Genomic DNA, 21,482 nt, shown 5'->3' with positions numbered 1-21,482 from the left:
AACAAGAGCGAAACTCCGTCTCAAAAAAAAAAAATAATAAATAAATAAAAATAAATAAATAAAAGAAAGACACAGAACTTGCCAGGCGCGGCAGCTCATGCCTGTAATCCCAGCACTTTTGGAGGCTGAGGCAGGCGGATAACCTGAGGTCAGGAGTTTGAGGTCAGCCTGGCCAACATGGTGAAACCCTGTCTCCACTACAAATACAAAAATGAGCCAGGCGTAGTGGCAGGTGCCTGTAACCGCAGCTACTCAGGAGGCTGAGGCAGGAGAATTGACTGAACTCGGGAGGCAGAGGTTGCGGTGAGCTGGGATGGCACCACTGCACTCCAGCCTGGGTGACAGAGCAATACTCCATCTCAAAAACAAAAAGACAGAGAGAAGGCATCTCTACAGCAACACAGGTATACTGCAGACACCTACAGAAGTGGGGGACCAGCTTAATGCCGGAGCCCACTGCCATTTGCAGGCTGGGGTACTTGTAGACCTGGGCGGGAGGGGTTTGGGCAGTGTGGCTTGCTGCCCAGGAAGATGTTGAGAAGATGCCCATGATGAGGCACTTGGGCCCTTGTTCCCGCAGAATGTGATGTTCTGGCAGTTTTGCCCAGCAGAATGTGATAGGGATGTTCCTTCAGTTGGGCCTTTGCCCAGCAGGTGTGAGGAAGACGTTCCTGTGTCTTACGATCAGGTAGTTGGGCAGGAAGTTTCTCATGGCCCGAACCCCTGTGGAATGTGTCACTTTGGCCACGGTCTGTGAAATGGCAGGGGGCTTGTAAAATGGTGCAGTTTGGACTAACCCAGGAGCCAGAGGCTGCCGTGAGCCGAGATTGTGCCACTGCACTCCAGCCTGGGCAACGGAGCTGGACCCTGTCTCAAAAAAAAAAAAAAGAAAGAATGTGTTAAACCCGCATAGTATTCAAATCAAAGAAACTAAATCAGCAATGCAACACCATCCTGGCTACCAAAGTGGTAAAGCTTTTTAAAAAATTGTAAGAAAAGCAAACCACCTGCTGGCGAGTGTCAAGTGACGGGTGCTCCTGAAGCCCTTCGGCTCCACGTGCCAAAACTCCGATACGCCTGTGCCCCGTGCAAACCGTGTGTGGTTAGAGCAGAAGACGGAACGGTGAGCCAGGGTGTTACCCGTGATGCGGCGATCAGGGCTTAGCATTTTCTTCATGCTCTTCCCGTATTTTTTTACAACGAAGATGTTTTGTGTCTTTCAATGTGAGAAAGTACCAGGGTGCCTTTGAAGCTTGAAAGAGGAATATTTAAAGACTTTATATAACTCATAAATGTGTAGAACTGATGAGGCTAAGATGGTTCAAACACATAGAAAAACTAGAAATAGTTTTTTTTTAGGTAAATTCATAAATGACAACTCAGGGAAAGCTTGTGAAAAACAAAGGTCAACACGGGGCAGCCAGCCCTTCCCAGGTGTGACCCTCCTGCAAAGGACGGGTGCCGCAGGGATCGCTTCAGGTCAAGGGCCCTGGGGTGGACCTGCCCGCGGGCCAGCTGCTGACCCCACATCTGGAATGCGTGACTCCTTGTATAGCTGTGTATGTGTGTGTCTGTGTGTCTGTGTGTGTGTGTGTGTCTATGTGTGTCTGTGTGTGTGTGTCTGTGTGTGTCTGTGTGTGTGTGTGTGTGTGTCTATGTGTGTCTGTGTGTGTGTGTCTGTGTGTCTGTGTGTCTGTGTCTGTGTGTCTGTGTCTGTGTGTCTGTGTCTGTGTGCACGCACACGCACACGTGAGAGACAGAGTCTTGCTCGTCTCCCCGGCTAGGGTGCAGTGGCGCAATGTCAGCTCACTGCAACCTCTGCCTTCCGGGTTCAAACAATTATCCTGCCTCAGCCTCCCAAGTACCTGGGACTACAGGCACATGCTACCAGGCCCAGCTAATTTTAGTATTCTTAGTAGAGATGGTTTCACCATGTTGGTCAGGCTGGTCTCAAACTTGTGACCTCAAATGATCCACCCACCTTGGCCTCCCAAAGCACTAGGATTACAGGCATGAGCCACTGTGCCGGCCTTGTGTAGTTTCTTGTAAAATGCCACGACTTCATTCTCTGGTCGAGGGTTGAAAAGCAAACTGGGCCAGGCACAGTGGCTCACGCCTGTAATCCTAGCACTTTGGGCAGCCAAGGCAGGCAGATCATGAGGTCAAGAGATCGAGACTATCCTGGCTAACGTGGTGAAACCCTGTCTCTATTAAAAATACAAAAATTAGCTGGGTGTAGTGGCACGGGCCTGTAGTCCCAGCTACTTGGGAGGCTGAGGCAGGAGGATCACTTGAACCCAGAAGGCGGAGGTTGCAGTGAGCCGAGATCGCACCACTGCAGTCCACCCTGGCAACAGAGTGAGACTCTGTCTCAAAAAAAAAAAAGCAAACTGTTATTTGAAGATGTGCTAGAACATCATCTTCCCAAGTTTTAGGGCAGGTGCCATTCCAGAAACCAGGATATCTATCAGGCTTTGTGGAGTTAGGGCTTCACCATTTCCCGGAGAGCCCCCCAGGGCCTGATGAGGAAGGCTGGGGGAGTGTGGACGTCCTGCGCAGCCCACACGACCCTCCCCCTGCATGAACTTTGTCCCTCCAGCCCCGCGGAAATCAAGGAGATCCTGCATCTGGCTGGACTCAGCGAGCTGGAAGTGATTCCACTGGTGCAGACTTTTGGGCACATGGAGGTGAGTGGCCGGAACGGAAGTTACCTGGTGGCAGGTGTGGGGTCCCGGGACTGCAGGCTGGGCCAGGGTTGTGCCCAGCAGAAGGCGCAGCAGGGCCCGTGGTTGGGGTGCAGGCAGTGCAGCGCAGCACGACACGCGGAGGCCTTTGCTCTAGGAAGCCCCTCCCTGCCTGACTCGGTCAGAGCTTCTCTGCCTGTGGAATGGAAGGGAAGAACCAGACAGAGGGTCCTGGAGGCTGGGGGGGGCGGTTTCCTTTTCAATCTGTATTCACCAGAATATTATTATGTGAGGTAAAACACAGTATTAAGGAAAGAAAAGCTGCTTTTCAGGCCGGGCGCAGGGGCTCAGGCCCCTAATTCCAGCACTTTGGGAGGCTGAGGTGGATGGATCACCTGAGGTCAGGAGTTTGAGACCAGCCTGGCCAACATGGTGAAACCCCATCTCTATTAAAAATACAAAAATTACCCGGGTATGGTGGTGGGCACCTGTAGTCCCAGCTACTCGGGAGGCTGAGGCAGGAGAATTGCTTGAACCCGGGAGGTGGAGGGTATGTGAGCCAAGATCGTGCCACTGCACTCCAGCCTGGGCCACAGAGCCAGACTCCATCTAAAAAAAGAGACATATATATATATTTATTTCATATCTGCATCAAACAAATAGGAAGTGATGCAACATTAACACCACATTGATTTAATGGCTGTTAGATTCCGTTTATTTCTCTAACAGATGCTCCATTCTGGCTTCTGTTTCCACACACCGTGGGAAAGAAGGCGTTTTCACTCACAGCCGTGCACCCCCGGAGTTCTTTCCCACAGCACCGTCCTCCTGGCCTTTCTAGTAATTCTCCACACCGCGCTTTGCTCTGGGACCTGGCGCGCACTCTTGGCCTCCTGCCGCCTCTCCACTAAACGTCTCTCCCAAGGCCTCAGGTGTCCTCCAGGTCACTAAGTCCAGAGATGGTTTTGGTGCTCTCCGGCTGGACGCCCTCGGCAGCGTCTGGCATCACCAGCACTCTCCTGAGCCCCGCACTCCGGCTTCCCCTGCCTCTGACTGCACCGCCTTGGCATCCATTTTCATTTGCCTCCCTGTAGCTGGCAGTCCCCCGGGCTCCTCTTGACCCCCGGCCCCACCTGCCTCCCTCTCTAGACGGTGCCATTTCTGCTCCTGCTTCCCCTTTCTCTTCCTGTCTGCACCTCAGCAACTCCAGACCTCCTGGGTTACAGATCCCCATCCCCAGCTGCCTGCTGGTCACTTCTGTTGAGGTACCTCCTCCAGCCTCTGGTGTGCAAGCCAGAAGCAGACCAGCCACGGTCAGCACCCCCACCCGCCCGCGCCCCCACCCATGTCCGTCCTGCTGCTGCTCCTCCTCCTCCTCCTCTGTTGTGCAGGCAGCACCCCTGTCTAAACCCCACCGCCTCGCTGTGAAACTCTCCCCTAATGAGTCTCCAGGGCCTCCCTGTCTCCCGGCCCCTCCCCCCACCACAGCAAGTCACAGCACAGCTCTGACCGCGCACACATGCCATCTCCTTAAAAGACACTGTTGTCAGGGCAGAAATGATCACCACAAACCAGGCGGCTTAAGGCAACAGAAATGTTCTCTCGGTTCTGGAGACCAGACATCCAAAATCAGCGTGCTGGAGGGTTGGTTTCTTACAGAGGAAGACCTTCCATGTGTAGATTTACCATTAGTATACCTTTTTTCTTTGTTTTTGAGACAGGGTCTCGTTCTGTTGCCCAGACAGGAGTGCAGTGGTGTGATCTCAGCTCACCACAACCTCTGCCTCCTGAGTTCAAGGGATTCTCCTGCCTTTGCCTCCCGAGTAGCTGGGATTACAGGTGCACCCCACCATGCCCAGTTAATTTTTTGTCTTTTTAGTAGAGGTGGGGTTTTGAGATGTTGGTCAAGCTGGTCTCAAACTCCTGGCCTCAGGTGATCTGCCTGCTGCAGCCTCTCAAGGTACTGGGATTACAGGTGTGAGCCACGGCGCCTGGGCTGCTGTACCTTCTTGGTATACTGGAAATGACTGCTCAGGTGTTTTGCCCTTTTTTTTTCAACTTGAGTTTTTAAAGTTCTTTATATATTCTAGATACAAGTCCTCTGATGTTACATAATTTGCAGGTAATTTCTCCCAGTGTGTAGCTTATATGCTTCTGGTGTCATTTCTAAAACCTCTTTGCAATCACCGGCTCACAAAGGTTGTTCCTATATTTTCTCCTAAAGTTTTACTTGTGTGCATTTTTCATTTAGATCTGTGATCCATTTTGAGTTTAATTCTTTCTCCAAAACGCTTGGACATCCACGTTTTCCGTCTTGAGACACAGTCTCCCTCTGTCACCCAGGCCGGAGTGCCGTGTACACCCGGAGCTCGCTGCAGCCTTGAAGTCGGGCTCAAGCCTCCTGAGTAGCTGGGACCACAGGTGGGCACCACCGCACCTGGCTAATTTTTTTAATTACTTGTGGAGACCAGGTCTCACTTGTTGCCCAGGCTGGTCTTGAACTCGTGGCCTCAAACAGTCCTCCTCCCTCAGCTTCTTGGAGTGCTAGAATTACAGGCATGAGGCTGGGCGCGGTGGCTCAAGCCTGTAATCCCAGCACTGTGGGAGGCTGAGGCGGGCGGATCACGAGGTCAAGGGATCAAGACCATCCTGGTCAACAAGGTGAAACCCCGTCTCTACTAAAAATGCAAAAATTAGCTGGGCATGGTGGCGCGTGCCTGTAATCCCAGCTACTCAGGAGGCTGAGGCAAGAGAATTGCCTGAGCCCAGGAGGCGGAGGTTGCTGTGAGCCAAGATCACGCCATTGCACTAACAACCTCGAAACTCCGTCTCAAAAAAAAAAAAAGAATTACAGGCATGAGCCATTGCCCCTGGCCCCATTTTGAGTTGGTTTTTGTTGTTGTTGATTTTCCTTTTTGTGGAGAATGGGGGGTCTCACCGTGTTGCTGGGCTGATGTCAAACTTCTGTGCTCAAGTGAATCTCCCACCTTTGCCTCCCTAAGTGCTAAGTTTTGTTTGTTTGTTTGTTTTTGAGACAGTCTTGCTCCGTCGCCCAGGCTGGAGTGTAGTGGTTCAATCTGGGCTCACTGCAACCTCTGCCTTCTGAGTTCAAGCAGTTCCCCTGCCTCAGCCTCCCAAGTAGCTGGGATTACTGGCACCCGCCACCATATCCGGCTAATTTTTGTATTTTCAGTAGAAGCGGAGTTTCGCCATGCTGGCCAGGCTGGTCTCAAACTCCTGACCTCAGGTGATCCACCTGCCTCAGCCTCCCAAACTGCTGAGATTACAGGCGTGAGCCACCATGCCCAGCTTCCTTTCATTCTTAGAACATATTCTTTAGTTTTCTTGAAATATTTGGTAAATTCTACATGTGGGCCCATGAGAGTCAGTCTGTTAACTGGATTCCACGTTCGAGTTTATTTGCACATCTCAGAATATTTGGTTGAGAGCTGAACATTTCAGTTACTTCATTATAGCCAAGCTGAATGTTTGCTGTTTTCCCCAGTGGGTGCTGGTGGTGGTTTTGCTATTTTCTAGCAAGTGGCCTGCATTTAACCTGCAGGACCTGCCCCGGCTGTATGCTCACTGCTAGCTGTGCTGAGATGTTGTTCTTACTTCTGTGTTTTAGCCTGGCTTCCTAGGGTCGCCCCTCCGTGTTCGTTGGTGGTGGTCGGCCAAGCGTTTGGGCAGAGGTTGTGCTCACACTCTTTGAGCCCACAGCCTCCTCCCCTTGCCACGGGGCTATGTGTGGGCAGTGGGGTGGGGTACACCCCAGATTCTCGAAGTTCCCCCCTGGCCCTCTCGGGTCCCCGTATGTGTGTGGCCCCATCAGCCAGGCCTGAGGAGAGTGTGTGGCACCGTCTGCCTTTGTTTCCATTCAATCTCCAGCCAGTCTTGGCTCTTCCCAGCAGGGACTGTGCCCTCTGGCAAGTAGGAGATGGCATTTTCTGCAGTTGATACTTTTACTGACAGTGCCCCCAAAAGGGGTGGGTTTTTACCCAGCCTCAAGTCAAGTCTGCCCCTCTGGCAGCAAAGCTGTGTTTTCCACAGTGAGGGGGAAGGGGGCAGTGAGTAACCCTAGGCCAAGGCCATAGGTCTCTGTTCTCACCCAGAGTTACAATGGTCTTTCACACATAAACACTCTCTTTTTTTTCTTTTCAGAGACAGGGTCTCGCTCAGTCGCGCAGGCTGGAGTGCGGTGGTGCGGTCTCAGCTCACTGCAGCCTCAACTTCCTAGCTCCAGTGATCTTCCTGCCTCAGCCTCCCAAGAAGCTGGGACCACAGACGGGTGCCACCACACCTGGACACTTTTGTTTTCCTTAAACTGATTTTGTTTTAAAAGAATTTATTTAGGCCGGGCACAGTGGCTCACACCTGTAATCCAAACACTTTGGGAGGCCAAGGCGGGTGGATCACTTGAGGTCAGGAGTTTGAGACCAGCCTGGCCAACATGGCAAAACCCCATCTCTACTAAAAAAACTAACATTAGCCAGGCATGGTGGCACATCCCTGTAATCCCAGCTCCTTGGGAGGCTGAGGTGGGAGGATCACTTGAGCCCAGGAGGCAGAGGTTGCAGTGAGCTGAGATCATGCCACTGCACTCCAGCCTGGGCAACAGAACGGGACTCCATGGGGTTTCACCGTGTTGCCCAGTCTGGTCTCAAACTCCTGAGTTCAAGCATTCCACCCACCACAGCCTCCCAAGGTGCTGGGATTACAGGAGTGAGCCTCTGAGCCTGGCCTAATTTTTTTTATTGTCCATAGATTTGAAACAGGAGCCCCAGGTGGGCAGGAGGAGCTCAGCCCAGCTCCTCCGCCCCCAACACGAGCGCCTCTGTGTCTCTGCAGTTTGTGCTGAAGCATGCGGCCTTCGCCCACCTACGGGAGGTGGGTCCCCTCCCCTGCACCCTGAACCCCCACGAGGCAGAGTCCCTGGCACTAGTGGGCGCCATGATCGACCAGGTCCTGGAGCTGCACCCAGGCGCCCAGCGGCTGCACGTCGGGTGTGATGAGGTGGGTGCCACTGCCCCAGCTCTGTGCAGGCCACGCTCACTGTCATGGCTTGTTCTTTTAAATAGGAAAATCTTCCAGGCACTGAGGCCTAGAGACAGGCTTGTTCCCCTCAGGGAGCCCCGTCCAGTATCTTCTCCGGGTGGACAGGCGGCCTGCAGAGCCCAACAGAGGCACCCTTGTGTCAGACGAGAACACCCTGGGTGGGGGGCTGGCAAAGGCCTGCACGTGACGGGCAGGTTCACGCCCCGGTATTGGCAGTCAGGGCGAGTCAGGGTGCAACTTGAGAGACATGCTTTCGTTGCTGAGAGGAAGTTGGTTCTGCATTTGGACCCTGAGGCACTCATTGGAAAAGGTGGTCCCCAGCGGGTGCTGGAGCCGTGCCCCCTCCAGGCAATGAGCCCCCACCCTCCCACTTCCCTCCACTTACTGGACTCCAGCTCAGTCAGGACCTGGGCAGGACGCGGAACTGACAGGGCAGGGTTAGTGCCAACGGAGCTGGGAGGTTCTGCAGGGCTGTGGCTCACAGGAATCTAACCTAAACCTTTTAGCCCCAGAAGCTTCCTTTTTTTGAAGAAAATCTGAATGCATAAAATATACAGAAACTTTATCGTTCTAACCATTTAAAAATATAGGCTGGGTGCGGTGGCTCATGCCTGTAATCCCAGCACTTTGGGAGCCCGAGGTGGGTGGATCACCTGAGGTCAGGAGTTCGAGACCAGCCTGGCCAACATAGTGAAACCCCGTCCCTACTAAAAATACAAAAACTAGCTGGGCATGATGGTAGGCACCTGTAATCCCAGCTACTCAGGAAGCTGAGGCAGGAGAATTGCTTGAACCTGGAGGTGGAGGTTGCAGTGAGCCGAGATTGTGCCACTGAACTCCAGCCTGGACAACAGAGCAAGGCCCTGTCTCCAAAATAAGTAAGTATAAACGTCAGCATCTCTTCCAAACGTTCATGGTGTGCGTGATCATCCAGGCAGAAGCCCCTCATCCACCCCCAGCCCCGGTGACCACGGTTGGCCTCCCGTCTTGGCCGATCTGCCCGTCCTGGGCATTCCTCGGGCACCGACTCACACAGTGCATGGCCTGTGTTCCTCTGGCTGTCAGCCGCCGGAGCTTGGCGCTCTGTTGAGGCTGAGCCGTGTTCATGGTGAGGGGTGCTGCCCTGTGCTGGCCCGTCATGGGGGATGGACCCCCGTGGTCTCCGCTTTGCAGCTGTGATTAGAGCTGCTGTGAACATTCACAGGAGACCTTGAGTGAAGTTCAGGGCCCAGTGAGGAAGACAGGAACACGCTGCGGGTGGCAAGTAAAGGCTCTGAGCCCTCCAAGCCCCTCCCTGGTGTCCTCCCCATGGGCATCGGCCACCCCGTCAGAGCACGGCGTGGACCCTGGACCCTCCGGTGGTGTGCACGGCAGCTGAGGCCGTCCGCTCCGTCCTTGCAGGTCTATTACCTCGGAGAGGGGGAGGCCTCGCGCCGGTGGCTGCAGCAGGAGCAGAACAGCACAGGGAAGCTGTGCCTGTCACACATGCAGGCGGTGGCCAGCCACGTGCGGGCCCGGCGCCCTGGCGTGACGCCTCTGGTGTGGGATGACATGCTACGGGAGCTGCCTGAGGACCAGCTCGCAGGTTGGCCAGCGGGGCCAGGGGAGGGGGTGGGCCACGGACCTGCCCAAGACCCGTGGCTTCAGAGAATGAAGGCGCTGTAGGAAGTGGGCCCCAGAGTGAGCCCCAGTCCCGCACAGACCTGCCACAACCACCCCTGCATCCCCTCGTGAAAACACCATGTCTGAGTCATTTCCCTAGAAGCCATGGAGGCTTCGGCAGGAGAGCACAGGCCTGCCCGGTGGTCCAGAGGGCTCGGGAGTGTCTGGCACTCGTGGCCCCTCCTCCAAGGCCAGCCTGCTGGGACTGGGGGCCAAGGCTCCCGCTGGCCACTCTTCCAGCCCCTGGGCCCTGCTCACTCTGCCTGAGGCTTTGGGGTGAGCTCCTGAGCGCCTTCCTGGGCCAAGAGGTGGTGCTCAGATACTCCGCCCGGTTCCGCACAAAGCCCCGATGTTCAGAGAGCTCCACGGCAGAGCTGGGGGCCAGGGTGTCCTAGGGCCATGCTGGCCTGGCAGCTGCCACCCATGCATGCCACATAGATGACTTAGAGCAGTCTCCATTCAGCCGTGTGCTCCCGCTGTGCCTGCAGCTCCTGGCCTGGTGGAGCAGCAGCGGGAGTGCGGTCGTTCTAGTGGGCACCAGCTCTGAAAAGCACCGTGTGAGGTTGTGGTGTTCATCGTCAAAACCCAGCTTGGTGCCAAGCCTTTCTTTAAAAGGCGTCTGGCTCACACTTTCACACAAAACGAGAACAAGTGGGTCTGAGGGGCTGGGGGTGTGATCCAGGTGTCTCGCCAACTTCATGTCCACTGTCCGCAGCGTCTGGGGTGCCGCAGCTGGTGGAGCCGGTGCTCTGGGACTACACGGCCGACCTGGATGTGCATGGCAAGGGTCAGTGCCAAGTTGCGGGGGTGGGGTGTTGTCGTGGCCACATGTCTGGGAAGGCTGCCCCTGACCCCGTGACCCTGCAACCCCAACTGCGCAGCCTGGAGCCTGACCAGCATGCATGGATAGAGGCCAGGGACAGCCCCAACAGACCCAGCCCACAGTGCCCCGGGACGGCACCCTGCACTGGTGCCTACCTCCTGATCCAGCAGTGTTTTCCTAGCAAGCAGGTGAACCAAGGGCCACACACGTGCTGGAGTCTCCCCAGCTGGGAACCTGGCCTGGCTGTCACAGGCGGCTCCCATGTCGGGTCTGGGCATGGCCGCGAGAGGCACATCTGGTGCGTGTTGGCCACCTCCCTGGAAGCCACTCACCCGCTTCCTTTCTCACCCAGTCCTCCTCATGCAGAAGTACCAGCGGTGCGGCTTTCTGCGGCTGTGGGCAGCCAGTGCCTTCAAGGGTGCCACAGGGCCCAGCCAGGCCCTGCCCCCCGTGGAGCACCACCTCAGGAACCACGCGCAGTGGCTGCAGGTGGCGGGCAGCGGACCAACCGACGCACTGCAGGGCATCATCCTGACCGGCTGGCAGAGGTAAGCCTGGGCTATCTGTCCTCAGAGGGTGGAGGGCAGCTCTGGTGGCCGCCACCTCAGCCTGTCCCAGGTCTGTCAAAGGAGAAGCAGGCCAGGCCTCCGAGAAGAGCCACAGGAAGCAGCCATTTAGGGCTGCCCTGCACGCAGAGCGGCCGACGAGGGGCGCTGCTCACGTGTTCAGGGTCAGGAGCACGTGGCCCCTGCCCGCCAGGCTGCCCCTGTGCACCACACCTAAGGCTGTGTGTTGCATGTGGCGAGGCAGGAAGAGGGGTTTTGGCTCTTTCAGAATTTCATTCTGTTGCCAGAAATTCAGTCTCCGTTCAGACCCCACCAGAAGGTTCTTGGGTCTGGCACAGGAAAGAATTCAAGGCCGAGTGCAGTGTGAGGGGACATCACGGAAAGGTGCTCAGTGAGAGAGGCGGGACCCTCGGAAGGCCGGTGCGGGCGTGCCCGACTGTGTTCCGTTTTTCTCATATCAGGGTCTTGGCTGCATCAACACTAAGCCATGCTACCTGGGGGTGGGCCGACTGTGACAGAATTTATTACTCTGGGCCGGGCGAAGTGGCTCATGCCTGTAATTCCAGCAGTCTGGGAGGCCGAGGCAGCTGAATCATGAGGTCGGGAGTTCATGACCAGCCTGGCCAACATGGTGAAACCCGTCTGTACTAAAAATACAAAAATTAGCCGGGTATGGTGGCGGGCGCCTGCGATCCCAGCTACTCGGGAGGCTGAGGCAGGAGAATCACTCGAACCCGGGAGGCAGAGGTTGCAGTGAGCTGAGATCACACAACTGTACTCCCGCTGGGGTGACAGAGTGAGACTCTGTCTCAAAGAAAAGAAAAAAGAATGTATTACTCTGTGGATTGAAAGAACGCTGTCCTGGATGTTGTAGTGTGCGAGCGTGTGGAAGCCTAAGGGCGGGGATCTGGAAGGCACACGCGGCCGTGGCCGTGGGGACGCCAGGACTGTCCGCTGTTGCAGGAGTTTCCCCGCGGGTACCTAAGCGTTTCCTCAGCTGTAAACGTCTCGGACTGTGGGTCCTGACTGGCAAGGATGGGCCTTGTTAGTCCCAAGGAGCTGCACCTCAGTGGTGTCACCCTGGCGCTCCCAGGCCCCTGCGTCTGTGATGATGCCACGTGGAAAGCAGAGCTGCAGATAAACCCCTGGCTGCCGGTCAAGTCCTGACCTCAGGTCCTGTCTCACATTGGCGGGTTCAGGGGCAGGTGGCACAGGTGCCACGGGCTGGGCGAGCGGCTGGAGACAGGAACCTGCTGGGGCCCTGTGCCCTGACCCACAAAGCTCAAGAATTTCATGGCGGGGACTGCTTCTAGCTGGTTGCCACTGCCCTGTTGGCATGCAGCTCCATCTGCATGGACCAGGACCCGCCGTAGAGCAGGGTGAGGCTCCTCCTCTCCCGGAGTGGCGGCACGACCTTCAGGCGAGCCCGGGGGCTGTGGCATCAGGCATCGCCCAGCCTTCGCTGTGCTCACACCTGGGGCAGCGTTTGTCACCCACCTCACTTACAGCTGAAGAAACTGAGGCACAGGCAGGTGGATGCCCCCTACCTGGCAGTGGGAAGCCCTGACCTCCACCCCAGGCCAGGTCAAGGCCCCCAGCCCTCGTTTGGGACAGACACTGCCCCTGACCTGCTGCCTGCCAGGCCTGACTTCTTGCCCTCGTCATGGGGCCTTGGGGAAAAGCCACCACCCTTGTCAGCCGGACAGGAGGTGGCTGAGGGAGAGGGTTGGGCAGGAGGAGCCCAGAGGCCCTAGGAAGGGGGTGTCAAGGGCAGCCCCCAGGAACAGAAGCCCTTTTCTCAGAGGCCAGAGGTGCCATGGGGAGTGACAATGACCGGCCACCTTCCAAGGTCCCCATGGCTCCAGAAAGCATGGCAGCAAGGAATCCCGGCCCTCTTCACTCATATGGATTCTAAAATGGCATTGAAGTGAGAGCCCCACCGCACAGAGCCTGCCCTGGAAACCCTGGGCCCTGTGGTGGAAGGGGTCAGGCTGCCCCAGGCACTGCCGGAACAAGATCAGGGACGCCTCAAGTCAGGATGCCTGCGTCAGGCTGGGGGGGGCTGTGGAGCTGAGCAGCCCTCTCATCAGGACGCCTGTGTCAGGTTGGGGGGGCTGTGGAGCTGAGCACCCCTCTAAGGATGCCTGTGTCAGGCTGGGGGGGGCTGTGGAGCTGAGCACCCCTCTAAGGACGCCTGTGTCAGGCTGGGGGGGCTGTGGAGCTGAGCACCCCTCTAAGGACGCCTGTGTCAGGCTGGGGGGACTGTGGAGCTGAGCACCCCTCTAAGGACGCCTGTGTCAGGCTGGTGGGGGGCCGTGGAGCTGAGCACCCCTCTAAGGACGCCTCTGTCAGGCTGGGGGCGCTGTGGAGCTGAGCACCCCTCTAAGGACGCCTGTGTCAGGCTGGGGGAGCTGTGGAGCTGAGCACCCCCCTAAGGACGCCTGTGTCAGGCTGGGGGGTGCTGTGGAGCTGAGCACCCCTCTAAGGACGCCTCTGTCAGGCTGGGGGGGCTGTGGAGCTGAGCACCCCTCTAAGGATGCCCGTGTCAGGCTGGTGGGGGGGGGCTGTGGAGCTGAGCACCCCTCTAAGGACGCCTGTGTCAAGCTGGGGGAGCTGTGGGGCTGAGCACCCCTCTAAGGACGCCTGTGTCAGGCTGGGGGAGCTGTGGGGCTGAGCACCCCTCTAAGGACGCCTGTGTCAGGCTGGGGGGGGGCCGTGGAGCTGAGCACCCCTCTCATGGACCCAGGTACGACCACTTCTCTGTGCTGTGTGAGCTGCTCCCTGCAGGAGTCCCGTCCCTGGCCGCCTGTCTGCAGTTGCTTCTACGGGGTACGTCTGGTGTGGCCACCCCAAGCCCCGCTGGCTCCTCCCAGAAAGACCTGAAGGACAGGAGGCCAAGTGCCCAGTGCTCCAAACTCCCTGCTGGACTGTGGTGGTTCTCACAGGGGGAGGGCAGTCTCACTACCCCAGCTCAGCCACCCGCCTGCCCTGAAGTCCACCCAGGCTAGGCCTGTGCCCGATCTCCAAGCCGAAGCCCAAAGCAGACTGGAGAGTTCTCAGGGTGCACCCCTCAACACAGTGAACCCGCAGAAATGCATGCAGAGGTCGGACGTGGGGAGGAGCAGCTCTACCTTTGCTGCAGAAACGTCCTGAACACCTGGCTGAGCAGGTGTGGGGCTCAGCTTCCAGCCCTGGAAGGCCCTGGACCCAGCGTTCACTTCCAGGTCGCCTGAGGGGACAACAGGACCCACAGGCAGGGGCAGGCACAGGGTGCCCCTCGGGGTCGCAGGGGCGTGGCGAGGTGAGCCATGCGGCCACACAGGAATTATGGCCACTGTGTGGTGCCTATGCACTGAGAGTGGGGCCCACAGGCTGGCAGCCCAGACGGGGGTGGGCCAGTGAGAGAACACAGAATGAGATCAGACTGACTGCTCAGCTGCTGACTGCACCACTTAGAACAAGTAGAAAGGGGCGGAAATGCTAGAACAGACACACGTGCCCCACACTAAGGAGCTGTGTTAATACTGATGGTATTTGCAGTGTCCCTTGGCCACGGCCCCACCTGCCACCCCTGTGACTGGGCACTGCCCTCCGGCCACCAGCCTTTCACAGCGAGTATTTCCTCGGACACTGGGAGGTGTGTCCTCCCAGTGCCCGCAGGCCTCATGGGTTTGTTTCGGGTGCTCCGGGATATTGCACTGGTTGTGTAAACCACAGTGGCAAACTCTGTGAGCCCTGGACACCTACGGGTCAGGCTGCGCCCAGCAGAAAGGGCCACTTGCTGTCCGGCTGGTGCTGCTGGCAACAGAGTCTTATTTCTGTTTTCTTGTTTTAAAAAATAAGGAACATATTTCACGTGTTTAAAGAGAAGCAGCAGGCCTGTCTGCCCCAGGTCCCCTTGGCCAGCACACTCGGGCCAGGGCCTGGCCAGTGGCTCTCCGTGCTGCCCGCCTCTGCCCCAGCCCCCAGGCCTGCAGGTCCCAGTGCCAGTGTAACCGCCTCTCCTCCAAAGACCCCCCAACCGCCCTGCCTGTGGTTGATTTCAGGAGGGTTTGATGAAGATGTTAAAGCAAAAATGGAGAACCTTCTTGGGATTTCCAGCCTGGAAATAACAGACCCTGTGAGGCAAGTACCCCGAGGCCCTCCCCCTCCCTGCCCTCCTCTCCCCTTCCGCCTCCCTTGGGGAAGGCTGTTCTCAGCAGGGCTCTCTGCAGGGAGGGGGCCGGCTCTTTCCCTGGCAGAAGCATCCTTGCCCTTGTCACACAAGTCAGCCTCCATCTGCGCAGCTCTGTGGACATGCTGCTGGAGGGCAACAGGTGAGCGTGTGGGTAAGGTGTGGGTGGGGGGCAGGTGAGCGGGCAGATGTGGGTGGGGAAGGGCAGGTGCAGGAGCAGGCAGGCATGAGGCAGGTGTCGGTGAGGGGGCAGGTGTGGGTGACGGGGGGCAGGGGGGCAGCTGCCGTTGAGCAGGCAGGTGGAGGTGGGAGGTGGGTGGGAGGCAGGTGCAGATGAGCAACCAGGTGCAGGTGGGCAGGCAGAGACAGGTGCAGGTGAAGGCAGGTGCACAAGCCCCCCCCACCCCAGCACAGGAGGAGGCAACCTCATCCTTCACAAAGACTTTCTGGGGGATGTAAGACTTAGAAATGCCTATCCAGTTTTTACGCATTTTCTGAGGTATTACTATAAAACCGCCCCATGGCTGCCTTGGTAGCATGGCACACCTGTATGTGGATTTGCCCAGGTACGTAACCGGCTGGTTCAGCCCCTACCACCGCCAGCGGAAGCTCATCCACCCGGTCATGGTCCAGCACATCCAGCCCGCAGCACTCAGGTGAGGCCCGGCTCTCGCAGGCCCTGCAGCTGTGGGTCTCCCAGTGACTGCTGCACGTCCCTCAGCTAGAGTGAAAGCAGAGGAGGGTGAGGGGTGGGCTTCTGGGCTCAGATGTGCAGCTGTCACTGACGTGTTCCTCCCAAAACACAGATGAGACAGGGACAGTAGCCCCATTTTACACAAGGTAAACAGGCATGAGGCAGTACTGACCAGAGGGTTGAGGGCAGGTCCCAAGTATGCATGCCGTGTGCCCACGGCGCCCTCACCCCTAGCCTCCTGGCGCAGTGGAGCACCCTTGTGCAGGAGCTGGAGGCGGCCCTGCAGCTGGCTTTCTACCCGGACGCCGTGGAGGAGTGGCTGCAGGAGAATGTGCACCCCAGCCTGCAGCGGCTGCAAGCTCTGCTACAGGACCTCAGCGAGGCAGCGGCCCCCCAGCCCCCGCCCACCGGCCCTGCTGGGGGTGCTGCTCAGGACCCCTGAGGGGAGAGCTCGTGCCTTCGCTGGGGGCTCTGCAGCCAACTGTCGGCCTGGGCAAAAGGGGCCCATGTAGGTATCGTGCCCTCTGGCCCAGCAGTGTCTGGTCCACACGCAGTTCCTGCGGGCCCTGGGCAGCCCCATGGGGGAAGAGACTAGAAAACACAGAAGGAAGCAGCACAGAGAGACCCACTCTGTGATCTGACGTATGACACCAATTCTGAAATAAAGAGTGGAAGCCACAGTTACATGTGAAGGGTTATTCAAGGCTGCCGCCAGCTTCCAGCTGCATCCAGGAACAAACCGCAGCCCTGGGGCTGGTGAGGAGGAAGGGCCGGGACAGCACCCGCGTCGGGGGGGGGCCGCCTGGCCGGGACAGCACCCGCGTCGGGGGGGGCCGCCTGGCCGGGACAGCACCTGTGTCGGGGGGGGGCCGCCTGGCCAGGACAGCACCCGTGTCAGGGACCTGGCGAGGGCGGTTCCCTCTTTCTCACCTAAAGCACCTTCCTACAGCCCAGGGTGAACAGGCCAAAAACCTGAGATGACTGCATCATATACTTTTCATTTTAGGAAGAAAAAACATCTCAGGTTTAACCATCTAAAAACCTAGTTTTGGGCTGGGCAGTGGCTCATGCCTTTAATCCAGCTCTTTGGGAGGCCAAGACAGACAGATCACCTAAGGTCAGGAGTTTGAGACCACCCTGGACAACATGGTGAAACCCCGTCTCTACTGAAAATATAAAAATTAACCAGCTGTGGTGGCAGGTGCTTATAATCCCAGCTACTTGGAAGGCTGAGGCAGGAGAATCACTTGAACCCAGGAGGCAGAGGTTGCAGTGAGCTGAGATGACACCATTGCACTCCCGCCTGGGAGCTAAGAGCGTAACTCCATCTCAAAGAAAATCAAAACAAAAACACACATAACTTTGGCATGTTCAGGGGAGCATGTCCCCCAGCTATGGGCTGGCAGCCACTGCTGAGGAGGGTCTCACCCCTTTCCTGTCTGCTGTCACTGAGGCAGCAGCCAGACCTGGGGCAAAGGCGTTCCTGTTCCTAACCAGCCACTCCTGGGGCTGTTGCCTGGGGGCTCACAGGGCCCAGGAATCCCCAGCTCGGAGGCCATGGCACCAGGCTCGGTGCACACTGCACCTGGTAGGACCTCAGGAGACCAAGAGCACTGGCGGGCAAGACGGCTGGGGTTCAGCTCCTGCGGGGGTGCAGCCGAGAGCCCAGCCCCCTCCCCCCACCAGGTCTTCCCAGGTTCAATTGAGGCTGGAACTCAATTTCTGCAGAAAGTCTCCCAGTGTTTCTTTTGGTTGGGTTTTTTTTTTTTTTTTTTGTAAAGACTGGATCTTGCTGTGTTGTCCATGCTGGTCTTGAACTCCTGGCCTCAAGCAATCCTCCCAAATCCTTGGCCTCCCAAAGCGCTGGGATTACTGGCATGAGCCACTGCAGTCCCGGGCTGGAGCTCCCAGTTTTTAAACGCCGCACAATGTTAGAAGAGCTGACCCTTTTTCTGGCCTAGCAGCTTCTGCTGAGGCTGAGGGTGTGGAGCAGAGAGACCTTTCTGTGGCGACAGCTGGGACAGAGCAGTCTGTGCACCAAGAGGCTGGCATCAGCAAAGGAGGCGGGTCCTTGGGGAGGGGCGGCTTCCACAGTGTGGCCGCAGCATGCACAGCCAGGCAGGCCTGGGGAAGCACCTGACCGCCGGGGTCATCCGCGCAGGGAGGGGACACTGTCGGGGACATCGCACAGCACCAGCACCCGTGGGGGCCTGGCCCAGCCTCTCTACTCGTCTGAGGTCTCGCTGTGGCCCACAGCAGGAGTCGAGGGCTGGCGAGACCTCCGGCTGCAGGAAGGCAGGCCCAGGCCTCACGACGGAGAACGCCTGGGTGCCCTTTCTGTTTCAGAGGCCGAGGGTGGCGCTGTCCAGTCCAGGCCATGCAGCCCATTGTCTTCACACCCCGAACTGCCCAAGCCGGGCCGCTGTCCGATTCCCGGAGGACTCGCTGACGTCGCAGCCCCCTTCCCACACCAGGAGTCCCCGCCCAGCCCCTCAGAGAAGGTCCAGCTTGCTGTTCCACGCGGTGTGAACGCGGCAGGAGGAGCAGGCGAGAGGCCGACTCAACTGGGGGTGCCGACCGAGGCCGAGGGCTCTGTGGGCGGTGCTCAGGCGCAGGCACACGGGGGCTGTCAGCTCTGGCTCCCAGGGTCACCGGCCTCACTGTCACTGCTCTGAGACATCTCCGTGGGGCTCTCAAGGCAGTGCAGCTCCAGGAAGCTGGTGATGAGCTTGGCAACGGCTTCTACGTCACTGGGCGAGGCCGGCAACAGGAGGAAGGTCAGGTCACCTTGGCACAGGGCGCCACGATACCCACACCAGCCTCCCCGTCAGCCACCCTCCTCCAGCAGCCCCTGGGACTCCCAAACTGGACCCAGCACTCCCTGGCTTGGTCCCACCCCCCAGCCCCAGTGGGGCTGCCCTCAGCCTGCACACGCTGCCCAGGCCCCTCTGTGACCCGTCCACAGCTTGTCTCTCCCAGCTGCCCCGCAGCTCTGGGCGCCCAGGAACGGGAGTCACCTGACACAGCGGCAGCTCTGGCCAGATCAAAGTCGCGCAGCCTTACCTGCGGTGACCCATGACTGCGCTCTGGGTGAGGGGGTGGGAGAAGCCTGTCGCTAGCCGGAGCACCACCACGTAGCCCTTCCCGAAGTACCGGACCTTCTCCTCCTCCACACTCACGTCACGCACATCCTGCAGCAGGACCACCACTGCAGGGAGACAGACGGTCAGTGGTCAAGCCGTCCCCACCGACACATGCTGCCCGGCAGTCGCTCCAGGGCCACTGGCGCCGTCAAGAGCAACGGACATGCTTGGTTGGTGGCAAAAGTGTGTGCTGTTCCCTGTCTGAGGCTGGGCCTGGAGGGCTGCTGTGGCCCTAACGGCAGTGTAGGGTCCTCTGGGTGGGAAGGATGTGCCCACAGTGCAGGCTGGCGGGCCAAGAGCACGGCCTGCTGGTTCTCCTGGGAGCGCGACGGTGGGTGAGGGCGACATCTTTATGCTGCACTGTCCCTCCTTGTTTCCCCAAGGTTGGCTGCTGAGCCAGGGCCACCCTGCAATTTCCTGTGGCCATTCAGGGAAGCCACCTCTTCAGGGACTGGGGTGGCCCCATCCTGTAGCCCCAACGGCTGTCAGAAAACAGCACAGCTGCCTCCCACAACCCAGGCCGGGCCTGCAGCTCCTCTCCCCAAAGCCGTGGGTGACGTGGGGCCAGTACCCTGGCCAGGTCTCTGCAGGGATCCAGGAAGCAGCCTGTCAGCAGCGCAGCAGGGTGGCACCAAACCCAAGACTGCCCAGCGACTGGTTGCCCGAATCCGTCCCACCCTCGGGCTGTGCATGGGTGGCCAGACCCCGAGGCCTCTCCACAGGAAACCAGTGCTGACCACAGCTGGGCTAGTGCCCAGGCTCACGGTGGGGGTTCCTCAGAGCACCCAGCCTCTTACTGCAGGTCCAGCAGAACCCACAGGAAAGCTGGAGCAGCCAAGGCTCTCCCTGCCCTGCCCTGTGACCTGCCCTCAGGGGCCAAACTGCACCTGGGACAAGTGGCTGCTGGGCCAGCAAGAGAACACGGCTAAACAGGCCACCCGAGCGCAGGTGGGCCAAACCCATCCTCCCACCCTCCCCAGGGGCCAAACCTCTGAAGGACCCAGGAGGCTCTAGACTCCACCGAGAAGGTAGAGGCATCCGTGGGACCCTGCGTCCAGCAGGCAGGACCCAACCCTGGTCACCAGGCAGGTGAGCTTGGACCCTCAGTGTTTCCAGGCCCCCCTAGGCCCGTGAGTCACCCAGACGCCCACAGTGCCACGCCTGTGTCCCATATCCCCGCACTCCCCTCAACTCACCCTGGTCATGGCCTGCTCTGAAGAGAGTCAGCAGTTTCTTATAGAGGCTGAACGTCTTCAAAACAACCTTCCCTGTGCTCTTGTCAAAGACGGCTTCCTGAAAACCGATATGCACTGACCTCCAGGAACAGGGGCCCCTGTGGCCGCTGTGGTATCAAGAAGGGGGGCTGGGGGCTGGGGCCCCTCCCAGTAAGAACCCAAACCCCTGAAGCCCCACATGCTGCTGTGCCAGAGCCAGACATCTGCAGGCAACCTGATTCCTGTTGGGAACTGTGGAGGAAAGAGGGGGGCAGGTCCAGTGGGCACCTGCTCCGCTCTGCAGGCAGAACAGACGCGCAGGAGGGCAGTGGGATGAGCAAATGAGGGCACAGAGGTCAGAGGGCAGCAGTGGGCCAGGCTGAAAGATGAGGGTCTCAGGCGGGAGGCCCGGCCACGGGGAAAGCTGACTCGCACCCCATCGTGGCAACTTTGGGAAGAGAACACTTTGGCAAAGACGGTCTCATGGAGAGCTTCTAAGAGAAAAATGCCTTCGGGAGACTCCCTGACCAACTGTGGGCCCAGGTGAGCGCAGGGCCCAAGTCCCGATGAACAGAGACCTCCGAGCAAGGACCAAGGATTCAGGACGGGGAAGCACTAGGTCACCAGGCCTTTCCTCCTCCTCTCATTCCCATTGCAAGAACACCCAGCGGCTCAATGGCCCTGGACTCGTCCTGCACCTGAGCCAACCTTACCTCCCAGTCCTCCAAGTTCTGCACAGCCACGAACAGGCAGCCTGTGACATAGAAGAGCTTCCAGCCCAGGGTATCTGGAGACGGACATAGGGCGCCAGCCTGTGAGTCCCAGGAACGTGCCCACGGGAGGCCCCGCCCTGCACAACCTCCCCAGATGCTGGCCAGTGGCAAGGCTTGCAAGGATCCCCCGGGCAGCTTCTTGTCTGCTGGCCCTGCCACTCAGTACCCACACGCAGCACACCCACCCAGCTGTGACCCTTGGAGTCCATGTGAGAGGCAGGTGGGGTGCACGGGGCCTCTGCCCATCTGGGCAGGCCCAGGGATGGTGGCAGGGTGGGAAGTATCCCTCACCCCACAGCTGGATCTTAGGCAGATACTCAAGAGCATCTTTCTGAGAATATTTTATGACCCAAAACACAGAAGACTTAAGAAGTGAATTGCAGGCTGGGTGCTGGGCCGGGATGGGCGTGCCAGAACAGTGGAGGAGCGTGGGCCCACAACGATCGAGGGGCAGAGGTGCCTCTCCTAAACGCTGCCCCATGGACAGTCACAAATGACAGTTTTTCCTTCTCTTTTATATTTTCTAAACACATGAAAAAGTTATGGGGTGTGGGGGGTGCTTTATTTACCTCCACTGTAGTAGGCAGCAGCCAGGCCAATCGACAAGATTCCTAGGAAGAGAAAGTGGCTGCCTGCTTGTTGAGCCCCGTGAGCCCCGCCTCCTCCCCGCCTGGTGAGCCCCGTAAGCCCCGCC

General features: G+C 58.4%; 2 protein-coding genes across 10 annotated transcripts in view; one reads left to right on the top strand and one right to left on the bottom strand.

Annotated features, from left to right (window-relative positions):
- The window catches only part of HEXD (hexosaminidase D), a 24,323-nt gene extending 7,981 nt beyond the window's left edge, over nt 1-16,342 (top strand). The window contains exons 1-11 of one of the 4 annotated variants that reach the window (XM_037737139.1): nt 2,436-2,440; nt 2,600-2,687; nt 7,533-7,697; nt 9,141-9,324; nt 10,117-10,188; nt 10,577-10,772; nt 13,537-13,619; nt 14,837-14,915; nt 15,005-15,106; nt 15,531-15,620; nt 15,893-16,342. In XM_037737139.1, coding sequence (XP_037593067.1) covers nt 2,682-2,687; nt 7,533-7,697; nt 9,141-9,324; nt 10,117-10,188; nt 10,577-10,772; nt 13,537-13,619; nt 14,837-14,915; nt 15,005-15,106; nt 15,531-15,620; nt 15,893-16,100 — 1,185 coding nt within the window. In that variant the 5' untranslated portion in view covers nt 2,436-2,440; nt 2,600-2,681 and the 3' untranslated portion in view covers nt 16,101-16,342. Of the gene's footprint in view, nt 1-2,435; nt 2,441-2,599; nt 2,688-7,532; nt 7,698-9,140; nt 9,325-10,116; nt 10,189-10,576; nt 10,773-13,536; nt 13,620-14,836; nt 14,916-15,004; nt 15,107-15,463; nt 15,621-15,892 lie in introns of those variants that run through there. The other 3 variants (XM_017524725.2, XM_017524726.2, XM_017524727.2) reach the window with 3 other exon arrangements.
- A 569-nt stretch (nt 16,343-16,911) lies between these two features.
- The window catches only part of LOC108301616 (cytochrome b-245 chaperone 1), an 8,390-nt gene continuing 3,819 nt past the window's right edge, over nt 16,912-21,482 (bottom strand). For 4 of the 6 annotated variants that reach the window (XM_017524736.2, XM_037737137.1, XM_017524731.2 and 1 more), the window contains exons 3-7: nt 21,358-21,399; nt 20,729-20,802; nt 19,998-20,094; nt 18,722-18,866; nt 16,913-18,408 (exon numbers count right to left, since the gene is read on the bottom strand). In XM_017524736.2, coding sequence (XP_017380225.1) covers nt 18,288-18,408; nt 18,722-18,866; nt 19,998-20,094; nt 20,729-20,802; nt 21,358-21,399 — 479 coding nt within the window. In that variant the 3' untranslated portion in view covers nt 16,913-18,287. Of the gene's footprint in view, nt 18,409-18,721; nt 18,867-19,997; nt 20,095-20,728; nt 20,803-21,357; nt 21,400-21,482 lie in introns of all 6 variants that reach the window. The other 2 variants (XM_017524737.2, XM_017524733.2) reach the window with 1 other exon arrangement.

Source organism: Cebus imitator, unplaced genomic scaffold (genome assembly GCF_001604975.1).
Source record: "Cebus imitator isolate Cc_AM_T3 unplaced genomic scaffold, Cebus_imitator-1.0 Scaffold36, whole genome shotgun sequence".
Lineage (NCBI taxonomy): Eukaryota > Metazoa > Chordata > Mammalia > Primates > Cebidae > Cebus > Cebus imitator.
This window is presented reverse-complemented; position numbering and strand designations above follow the sequence as displayed.